The following is an 11,567-nucleotide window of genomic DNA, read 5'->3' as shown; positions in this document are numbered from 1 at the left end:
TGAACAGCAGCATGACAATGAAAGTCAAAATGCGATGCAATAATTTACCAGGGCGCAAAAATGCAATAGTCAAGGGTAAAGCGGCAGATCAGAAATACACAAAACTCCTACTGCCACTCGATAGAAAGAACTGCAGATACGTGATTGGAATTCTCACTGATCACAGTCGGGTGGGTTGTTTCGCATACCTGCAGAATGGTGCGGACAGATCGAGAAGACTACCAGAAATGTTAAGAGCAATGCACAAGAAAAACAACGAAGCATCTCTTGTGCAATTGTCTCTCATTGGTAATGTCAACTGCTTCAAACATTTGACAGCCCGACGGTATGTGAACCTGTCGAAACTCGCGTCGAACGCTGGCAATCCAAACTCATGGACCAGTGATGACACTCCATTTGGTGTAGCTAAGGACCACAACTGCTTTATGCGCGACTTAGTAGCTAACTAGGCCAACATAATCTCTCCATCAGTAAAAGGTATGATGACTTTATAGGCCCATAATTTTCATAGTATTACACTATTTTATAATATATTATAAAATACATAAATATAGTACTTTTATAAACAACTCTTAATAATTTTTACTAAAGGATTTTCCATAAAACGTGTTGTTAAATTTTTTTGCGTAAATACAATTTTATTTACTGTCATAAAAAACATTTTTATTATCATCTAATATTATATAATACTTAAGCGAAGTCATTACCATTTTTTATTTGAAACCAAATCGACGTAATCAGAAGCCTTGACTTTAGTTTGTCATGAATATTAAAAAGTCTAAGTCTTCCGCAGTAGTTAAATGTATATAATTTACCATCTTGATTTTATTTTCGACATAAAAAATTGTTAAACTATATCATTAAAATGACAAATTAAATATGAATTAAGATAATACTAATTTCATATAACTAAACTAAATCAACATCTAACTATGTCTAGCCTAGGAAAAAATCCAACACAAAGCGATATACTTTACTCGCAGTACTATTACTGACCGGTTTCAGCAGGGGCTGCGGTTCCATGAACGTATCGAAATCGGTATAATGCAGTATATACCATTCGGCCACAAAGTAAAACACCAAAGTCATAAGGCCGAATTTGAGGTAAATCTTGAAAATATCAAATAAATGACCCAGAAGAATTTGCAAACCTTCCATGACGCAATTAAAAGCACGGCCAAACGCCATCATCACCATCATAGGTGCTTTACCAAAGTGACAATTGATTGCGGCTCACGCTGGGCCAAAAAGCGGTGAACTGTGCGGATTGCGCTCTTCGAGGTTTCGGCAATTATTGGTTTATGGCTGCGCGCATGCACAAAAATTGTCCGTGTTAACGGTGTTGGCCTGGCGATTTGGTAATTTCTTGCCTGCGTGTTTTTTTGCCTCGCATGCATATGGCATACATATGTACAAACGTGCGCGTATATGCAATTGCAACTGTAGAGCACACAACTCACATATCCAATAAATTTATTTATGTGTGTGTTTGTTTGCTTGTTATTTTTAATATGCAAAGTAGTGAAGAAGCAGCAATCTTTCGATTATTTTTGTACGTTTTTGCAGCGACGTCGCATAGCCTTCTCTTCGTTTCGGTGCGGAGCTCCTCAGTTAAGTGCTTTAATATGTGACAGCTTTGAAATTCGTTTAATAATTCGCGAATTCGATGCGCTTGTATTTTCGTTGACAACGTCTGGTTTCACTTTACACACACGAGTTATATAATTATTGCACTTTGGTTTTTTCAAGTTTACTTTAATTATTTTTTAAGTTCAATTATTGATGGCTTTTAATTTTATTTTTTTAATTTTTTCTTTTTTGAAATATTTATGGGCGTCAGTAGATTACCAATGTTGTTTTAACAGTTTATTGCAGCGGTTTTTGAGCTCCAATATTATATTTTGAGCTTTTTGCTTTTATTTTAAGAGCATTAAATGAAAATCTGTAATTGAAATAAAAACATGTTTTAATGAATTTATATATTTTTCATAATTTCTGAAAGACTTTCTAAATAGTTAACAAAGTAAATGTACTATCCAAAAAATTCTTAAAAACTGAAATTATTTTTGAGCTCACTGATAATTACCGTAATGTTAAAAAATAAATTTGATATAGGCCTAATATTTATTATTATGAAATTAAATGAGGGGGTGTAAGAAAGGGTGTTGGAAGCCAAATATTTATAACTAAGGTAATTAAAACCATTCCTTCAGTTTTTGCAACATTTTTTAAGGTAATATACAAACTTAGTTTTTCGTAAATAAAAATTTTTTTCAACGAAAAAGCAGTTTTTGAAGAAATTACAATTTTTTTGCAATTATTTACTATATTTATGTAATATAAATTGTTTTATAAAAAAATTTATTTGAAAAAAATTTCAAACAAGCTTGAGATTTAAAAATTTTTTACTATTTTTTTTAGAAAAAAACTGTATGCAATAGGCATTTATTTTAGTTAATCAATTTCAGAACCTTGTGAATTGTATAGAAGTCTTAGTGAGGACTTGTCAGAATTTTCAAAAAATTTTGCATTTTCTTAAAGTATAAATATAAAAAGCTTTAATCAGGGCACGAGATTATCTGTTGATAAAACATTTTTTCGAATGATTTTAGATGAATCTCCAATTATTAGTTGTGGTCACAGAAAGAAGCTTCGGTTGGAACAGGGTCAACACAAACAGTCATTTCTTTGAAAATTTTTAAATTTTTTTTCAAATCAAATCGAAACCTTATTTAATATCGTTACATTACAGAGTGAAACTTGGCGAAATCGGACTAAAACCACAACTAATTCTTATACAACACAATTTTAAATTCCATCTGATTCTTTCACTTTCCAGGATACAAATCAAGAGCAAACTATCCGGATAAAACTTGGCACGAATAGTGCCGTCGAGTTGTGTCGCCTCCAAAAATTGTCCAAGTTGGATCAAAACTATTCAGATACCGAATTTGTGGACTCCATTTCCTATTTCGAACTATTTACCGGAAATATCAGTCAATCTGTCAAATATAAATACTTATATTGAAGTTCGAAAAAAATGCCCCGGCTTTGATCGTTGAAAGTTGCTACACTATAAATTTTTTAGTTACACCCGAACTTAGCCCTTCTTAACTTGTTTTTGGATAATTTTTTTGACTATAATAAAAAAATCGAAGTTTCTTTGATCGTTTCTTTTTAAGCGCGTTGAGGCGAGCCTTTTAGCCTCGAAAATTGTGTTCCTATGACAAAAAAAAGTCAATGTTGTACTTGAGAATACAAACAGAAGTACCTATGAAAATTTGAAAATATTGATTCCTACCAAAATTATAGGCATATTACTAGATAAACTAAATTCCAGTTCTAGAGATAATCTCAAAATTTTACTCGGCAGGATAAAAATTGTCAAAGTCATTTGCCTCGCCATTTGAAAAAAATTAGTTTTGACAAAAACGTGTTTAAAGTTTCACATATCACCACATAGCAGAGATGAACGTGTGCGTTAAAGTCTTTTTTTGAAAAAAATATGACTATAAAGCATAGTTCATGTGAAAAAATCGATTTTTTGAAAACTCTACAGTAGTAAGCACCTTAAGTAAATGAAGTTCGTTGCTTAAGTCTTTTGATTATTTATTAACTTCAGGCTTGGACATTTGCAGGATCGAATGACGAAATTAAAAAGGTGGAGGTAGTAATTTAAAAGTAAATTTATAGAATAGATACTCTTAGTATCGTTGATGTCAACATAAAAATTTTTAATTAAATTTAGTTTTAAAAACTCACGTTACGCATTGATCGAACTAATTTTTAGTTTTGGTTAAAACCTGTACACGTGCAATATTATATTTAATTTAAACTATTGCTTTTTGCTTTTGGGTGGCATATAAACTTAATTAATTTAATTAGATTATAAATGTTTATTTTTTGTTAAGAAATAAAGTTATTTCAGAGTGATAATAGGGTGATCAACAATATTTGAAAATGAAATTCGACAATTTACATTTTTTATTTGATAAAATGAGAAATATTAGACAGATTGTCGCCTTTTATTGAAGCGATATTAGTATTAATTCTTGATCCTAACATCTGGTATAATTGCCGCAAAGTTATTTAAAAAATTTTAATGTTTATTAGCAAACATTGTTCCGTTTCTCCGAACTGAAATATGCGCACTAAATATACTTGGTGTACAGTTTTTCAAACTTGTGAACAAATTATTTTTCTGTAAGTTGGTAGTACTGTTAGTGACATCTATGCTAAATTTCATGTCAAAATATTCATTTGTATTTGAGAAACGCGTCGTTTTGTGAGGCTCTAAAAGTGAATTCTTCGATTTTTACATTGTCTGAATTTATTGAATAAAGAAGTGCGATAATGCACCATCTCATACTGCATTGGTTATTCGTGATCATTTTCAACTAATTTCGTGCCGCGATCACCGCATTCGCCTGATATACCTTCGTGTAACTTCTGGCTATTCAGCAAATTCACATGACTCCGAGGAAACCGTTTTGACTCAATTGAGGATACAAAACCTGATGGCTCTGATGGCCATCACGACGGAGGATTTTTCCAAGTGCTATGATGATGGGAAAACTCGTTGGCATAAGTGTATTGCCTCGGGAGGGGATGACTTTGAAGGAGATGAAATGGACAAAATATACCTTTCAATTAGATCACAGAGTTATATGGGAGTTGGGGTATTAACTAATATCACTCTACATACTAAAAGAATAATCACTGGGTTTCATTAAGGTACCTCACATACAAACACCAATATATGGAGTAAAGTCACACGGAAGTTCGAAAATCTTTATATTAGGTATATGGGAGTTCAGGAATTTAAACCATTTTTAATACACAGAATTACTATTGTCAGTAAAAGATTCTGTGTGAATTTCAATTCTATATCTCACACATTGAATGACATTTTCGGTCAAAAGTCAACTATAGGTACTGGGGTCCACATATTCGGTACCTAGGAGTTTGATTGGATTTCGACAACATTTCAGTCATAAGGAGGCATACTTTAAAAGAATCAATTAAAATTGTATCCCGTTATATTAATTACTTCTTGATTTGTGTACTGTAAAGTGAAAGAATCAAATGGTATTCAAAATTGTGCAGTATGGAAAGTAGGTGTGGTTATAGATCGATTTCGCCCATTTTAACACTGTCATATAGCAAGAGTTGGGATCGGCCGGTCGGGTCTCGTGGTATGTGATTTCAACAAAAATTGGGCGATGCCACACCCATCGTCCAATTTTCACACCGGCATTCATAAAGCCCTCTTATACTCCGTAGCAACTGGTTACATGAGTATAAAAGTTGTAAAATTATTTTTGGTTCGGCTGCATTCGAACTTAGCACTTTCTTATCTACTATTTATAAAGAAAAAGTGTTGTTAATTTATATATTTTTTTTATTAACAGAAAATAACTAAATATTCACCAAGAGTCGTCCTTTTAAGCTACACTAAATGAATAATTTGCTGCAAAGCTTCTTATAAAAATTGTGAATAATTATTTTTCGGACATTAAGACTTGCCGGAATAAGATATCTGTATGTATGTATTGCTTATCTGTGCTCTGTCACCTTTATAAATTTCGCTGTTAATCCATTTAATATGCTCATGACGTATAAGAAAACCTCAATATGCAAATATTTCGTGGAATTTAAACATTTATTCTGCCTCCTTGAAGCAAATGAAATCTCAAGAAAGATATCCATAAAAATTCATTTTCAGCTCTTTTAAATACATATATTATTGAACGATTTTATATTTCACGAGAAGAAAATTTTGTACAAGAAAAACATAAAACTTTAATATACATACATATATAAGAGTTTCGGAACCGGTCGATAATGCCCAGAAATGCTTGCAGGTCGCAAGCAGTACAAGCCGCTTGCCTTCAGTTCGGTACCGGCAAAGCCTGTTGTTGTGCTTTAATGGCAGCTGTTTTGTATTTTTCCTTCTTATACTTTTCAACTTCTTCGTCTTCGAAATGAGTTGAGTATGAATAATAAAATTAAAAAAATCGTAAACAATGTTAATTAAGGTCAAAAGATATATAGTCCTTAAGTTTAGAAGATGTAGATATATTTTTGTATGCATATAGATTAATACCGTCTGGTATTACTAGCGCAACAAAGAAAAATTTAAAATATCAGCGAAAATTCCTAGAAATATTTATAGCAAAATACCAAGGTTATTCTTTGCAATCTTTTCACAGTGTTTATTTTGCTACTTTTGTCAATATTATTGACGCGTTGTTTCGTCGAATGAAACAATTGACAAGGTATCTTTTTATGAGTAGGCGCATTTAAACTATTGAGAGGGGTTTAATACTAAAGAGAATAAACTGAACTTAGGAAGAGAAATGAAGATTCGAATATGGATCACTATAGAAGATATCCTCTTTCAATTGAATTAAAAGAAGGCACTTTCATAACTCTATTAATATTTATTGACAAATGCCTGGCATTCTAACGATTCCCTCCAATCTCACCAAAAGAAATAAAACACTTAGGTCTAAGCGAATGAAATAATTTCCTCAGACGTTTTTTTTTTAGTTTGAGTAAGTTCTTTTTGTCGTCTATCTATCTAATACTATTTAAAAAAAAAAAACGTTCCATCAGTTTCTGTACCAGATCTAGGCGTTTTCATTCTTGGACCACTGCTTCACACTACCAATTAAGGTATTATATTCATCGGTAAGTCAGAAAAAATACGTCTACAGAATTTAATGGATGATTCCTTTTGAAAATATTTTAATTCCTTTAACGTTGTAGGTGATCTTTTAGCAGCACTTCCGAAAAAGTGTCTTTCTACTTAAAATAACTTCAAATCCGAAAACTATCGTTCGGAAGACTAGAAAAAATTTTATATTTGAAGAAAATGTCATCTTTCAAAAAAAGGGAAATCTTACAAAAAATTTACGCTTCAGAGTGGCTTAAAAATTAAAATTATTATTAAAAATTTTCTTCCTCGGTCATTACTTGAAGATTTCAAGACGATCAGTGCAGCCGCTTTGGAAAAGTTTCTCTCACCGACTCTAAAAACAGACTTTCGATAAAAACTCGTTAAAAGTTTTGGAGGTCAGTTATAGTTTCTCCGAAACTATTTGCCAATCAACTTCAAATTTTCAGACAATTTTTCAAATACAAATAAAAACAAGTAGGAAAGAGCTGAGTTCGGTTGCAACCGAACATTTTATAGTATTGCAACTTGTAAGAATCAAAGCCAGGGAAATACCTTAAGATGTAAAACGTCAATTAGAGGATCGGAATATTTTATATATACATATATTTCTTATATCTATTAACTATTATCATACCACATACTAAATAAATGTTCTGTGGGGTTCGCTAAGGTACCTCACATTCAATCACCAATCATATGGAGAAAAATCAGCCGGATGTTTGAACATCCTGGTAATGGGTTTATAGGGCGTATGTCAAGTGTTCCCCCAATTGTATCACAAAGATATACTGTTATGAGAAAAATAAGTTCTGTAATTTTCATTGAGATTACTCAAACATTGGTCGATATATCCAGTATAAAGTTCGAAAATCTGTATATTACGTATATGGGGGCTCAGGGAAGTATAGACCCGATTCAACAAATTTTTGATACACAGAAATACTATTGTCAATAAAGGATTCTATCTGAGTTTCAATTGCATATTTCATACATTGACCGATATTTTCGGTCAAAAGTCAATAATAGGCATTAGAGTCCACATATTCGGTACCTACGGTCTTGAACAGTTTTGGTTGGATTTGGACAATTTTTGGTCATAAGATGGAGTACTCTAAATGAACTATTAATTCAAAGTTTTATGCCCGTTATATCAATTGCTTTCCATATAAAAGTGTTCTCCACTAGATACCTTCTGTATTTTTTAAAATACTTGCTAAAAAAAGTTTGTCATCGATTTGCGAACGTTGATCATCACGTCGCGTAGGCAGTATTTTCCAAAGTGATTTTGAGTTTGAACTCATGTGTCTTGACTTAATATGCTTTACTTGGCTTTTAAGTGACAAAATGTCAAGACTGAATTCGAAGGTGTTTTTAAAGATTACACATTTAATGATGTTAAGGTATGTTTGTGAATGCTTTCAGTGATCAGCAGACTTGTTCCCTTTCGAATTAAAAATTGCAAAATAATATGCTTAATACGAAAGTAAACTCAAACATAAAGCACCGCTGATTTTAAATGTTTTACAAATTTTTATACTTTTATAAGATAAAAAAATAAATCAATTAAAAAATTTTATGTAATATAATATTCCAAAAAAAAAACAAACATAAATAAATTAAACATAACAAATATACTTTCATTAATATAAATTTTCCCTACAGGGCACATATGCACAAAATTACATAATAACTGAAGCAATATTGTTATTTTGTTCGGCATGCGGGCTTTGACTTCACTTATACCTTTTTCTTCATGCACACACGCACATATACATACATATGTATATATTTCTGGATGCTTTTGGGTATTATTTGTTTTGCTCAATTTGTTGAGCTCTTTTTGTTTGTGGCTTCACTACCCTACAACGGGCTATAGTTAACCCAAAAAAATGTGGGTGAACGTTGGACCATATACGCGCAAAGCCATGCATGTGAAGCACATATCTTCGTTGCCCTCTCTATCTACATTAGTGTATATAGAGTTTATACAAGAATGTGTGTATGCGTGCAAACAGAGTTAGCCCACTACTCAATGACTCGTTGCCGCAGTTTTGACACATTAGTGTAACTCATTTGAATTAGTATGATACACATGCGCAGTTGTGCAGTTAACGTGAACGCATTCACTACCGGTTTGTTGAAAGAGTTATACACACACTCCCGCGTATATACACGTATATTGGTATACCAATAGACCCCAATCACGTCGTTAAAATTTGTGTCACTTTTTAGTTAACCGAAGGTGTAGCAACCATAATACGGGCATTATGTATGCCTTCGGCTAATTAAGTGAGGCATAATAAGTTCATTAGCTGATAAATCATTTCGGTTATTTTTTGGGTTATCGCATTTGAAGTTTTCTGTCGGCGGAGAATGTGAGCTTTGAACGCCCACCCACATTGTGCGCACTCGTTGCTAAATATTTTGAATTGTATGCACACACACATATGTACATACATATGGTATGCTTTTATTGCAATTTTTATGTGTAAGCTTCGACTACTGAATAAGCTACTGGAATTTTCGCACACTCTATCTACTCCATTCATGCATACTATATATATAGTATGTATATCGATATCAATGTGCACCATATGCCCATATGCTACACATGCCAAAAGAGACTTTTTTCCATTGTCAAATAGCTTTTTTTTGTTTACGAAATTCGGCTTGAATCACTCACTGAATGCTCTACTGGCTCGACACTTTTTCATATTAGAAAATATTTATATATAAAATATAATATATAAATATAAAACTATTAAACAGTTTTTACTTTATTCTTACACAATTTGTAACAGTTTAGAGAATCTCTTAAAAATCTCAATTAATAATTTAAAATTATTTTGTTGCTCATCTTACGTAGTAAGAAAGTGTTGCTCCGGCGACTGATGTTTGGCTTTTCGTGTTTTGACAACTGGAAATTGTTTAAACTGAGCGCGCTTACAAGTAGCTGAATTAAAAGAGCGTATATGAGTTGAGTTTTATGTTGGATAAAATGCTTACTCAGCAATTTGTGAAAGAGCGCTAGTAAAGATCCAATGAGAGCAAACAGTAAAGTTGCTTTTTGACAACAAATGCGATCACCTGTTTTAAGCATTTGATAAAGCTTTGTTATAGGAAAGCTTTATTGGTGTTATAGCGCCTAAAAATATACATTTTGTTATTATTAACATTTATAACGGAGTTTTGAACGATATATAATATTTTCTAAAATGTGTAGACATTTCAAAATTCCATTTGACTGCTTTTATGTAATATATTTCAGCAAATTTGTAAAAAAAAACTGTTAAGAGTTGCCATACGATTTGAAATCAGAATCTTTTAAAAATAAATTACAGTGCTCGAATTTGAAGTACTTTGTGAATACAAAAATGTACAAGTAATTACAATTGGATTTCCACTTCTCTCATTTATTTGCTTTCATACTCTCGGAACAAGTTGCTGGATAGTGAAATAGTTTTGGTCACCTATATCTTTTATCACCTAAAACTAATCGGGATAGATATATGTAGAGTTGGTGATGATAATGTGTTGAAATCCGGATGTTTGTATGCCTGTCCGTTCATTTGTGCAACTGATAACTTGGATAAAAATAGAGATATCTTGGTGCAGATATTTCTAGACACCATCAGAAGGTTGGTATTGCAGATGTGCGGTATCGAACCATTTCCACGCCCACAAAACGCCATCAATAGAAAACATATGTATATGGTACGTGCCATAATTTGGCCCAAGGAATCGCATTAGGAAGGGACATCTGTAATTTGAAAAAATTTGAAAAAGTGTGTCTGGCCCCGCACCTAAAAGGTGTAATATAAAATAAATAACTCGCAAACTACTAAATCAACCATATTTTCTGAGGAAAAAGTTTTCGATGGTAATTGGAAAATGGGTAAAATCGGATTAGAAACTCACTTACTACTCAGTTTTTAAATATGTAGGTAAGGCCCCTGATAGCGAATATGTGAACCACAGCGCATATAACTGATATTTTACTGAAATTACAGGACAACTCTGATATTTATTATTAAAATTCTGAGGGAATATTTTCCTAATAGTAGGTGTAAAATCTGGTCAAAAGTTCTCCTAACCTCATTATATCTATATTATTGAACTTCCGGTTGACTTTATGCTGAATATAACGGTCAGTGTGGCAGTTGTTTTCATAAATAATGGAAACATTTTCTCTAGTATACATGATTAATGTCAAAAGTTGTTGTAATCAACCCAAAAAAAATGATCATACATATTTATTTTTTTCTTTCCTTCCAGCTGACTTCAAACCGTTTATGTATATTGGTCAATGGTCAAGAATTGTGAGATTTCAATAATATGAAATGGAAATGTGTTTTTTAACATAATATGGTTTGGCGCTGACTATGAATGATATCGGTCAAGAACATGGGCCAAGTCGCTTATTCCTCATATTCCGCTTTTGCTCTTTATTCAATGCTTTATGAAAAGTGTTACAGTGATCGGATTTAGCTCAAATATGCGCCATTTCGTTCGATAATATGTTTCCAACCAGACGGCAACTTCAAAATACGCACTCGTAGAAGTCCCTCTCCTTATTTGCGAAGAACTCGGACAGCCACTTTTCACAAGCCTCTTTTGAGTTCAACTTTACATCAACAAGGGCGTTCGCCATGGACAGGAACAGGTGGTAATCACTTGGCGCTATGTCCGGGCTATATGGTGGATGCGATAAAACCTCCCATCCGAGCTCCCTTAGCTTCTGACGAGTCATCAACGAAGTGTGTGGACTGGCGTTGTCCTCGTGGAACACTACACCCATCCTGTTGGCCAATTTTGGACGCTTCTGGTCGATCGCCTGCTTTAAGCGGTCCAGTTGTTCGCAGTAGATGGTAGAATTAAGCGTTTG

At 32.8% G+C, this 11,567-nt stretch overlaps 1 protein-coding gene across 7 annotated transcripts; it reads right to left on the bottom strand.

The window, feature by feature from the left end:
• Positions 1-785: 785 nt before the first annotated feature.
• LOC126761332 (uncharacterized) lies at positions 786-9,600 on the bottom strand. 7 transcript variants are annotated; one of them, XM_050477393.1, is made up of 3 exons: positions 9,470-9,576; positions 5,816-5,977; positions 786-1,942 (listed from the first exon to the last, which is right to left on the bottom strand). In XM_050477393.1, exon 3 carries the CDS (start codon positions 1,198-1,200, stop codon positions 937-939), a length of 264 nt encoding a protein of 87 aa, XP_050333350.1. In that variant the 5' UTR covers positions 1,201-1,942; positions 5,816-5,977; positions 9,470-9,576; the 3' UTR covers positions 786-936. The 7 variants fall into 7 exon arrangements, with proteins under 7 accessions (XP_050333350.1, XP_050333351.1, XP_050333352.1 ...); XM_050477394.1 differs by having other exon boundaries at positions 5,816-5,971; XM_050477395.1 differs by having other exon boundaries at positions 9,545-9,571.
• Positions 9,601-11,567: the final 1,967 nt, after the last annotated feature.

Source organism: Bactrocera neohumeralis, chromosome 6, assembly GCF_024586455.1.
Source record: "Bactrocera neohumeralis isolate Rockhampton chromosome 6, APGP_CSIRO_Bneo_wtdbg2-racon-allhic-juicebox.fasta_v2, whole genome shotgun sequence".
In the NCBI taxonomy this organism is placed as follows: domain Eukaryota; kingdom Metazoa; phylum Arthropoda; class Insecta; order Diptera; family Tephritidae; genus Bactrocera; species Bactrocera neohumeralis.
Note: the sequence above shows the minus strand (reverse complement) of the source record. Positions and strands in the feature narration are given on the sequence as shown.

Bases quoted from the DNA above. Each gene is read 5' to 3' on its own strand.
- LOC126761332 (XM_050477392.1), bottom strand. From the start codon at position 1,200: ATGATGGTGATGATGGCGTTTGGCCGTGCTTTTAATTGCGTCATGGAA.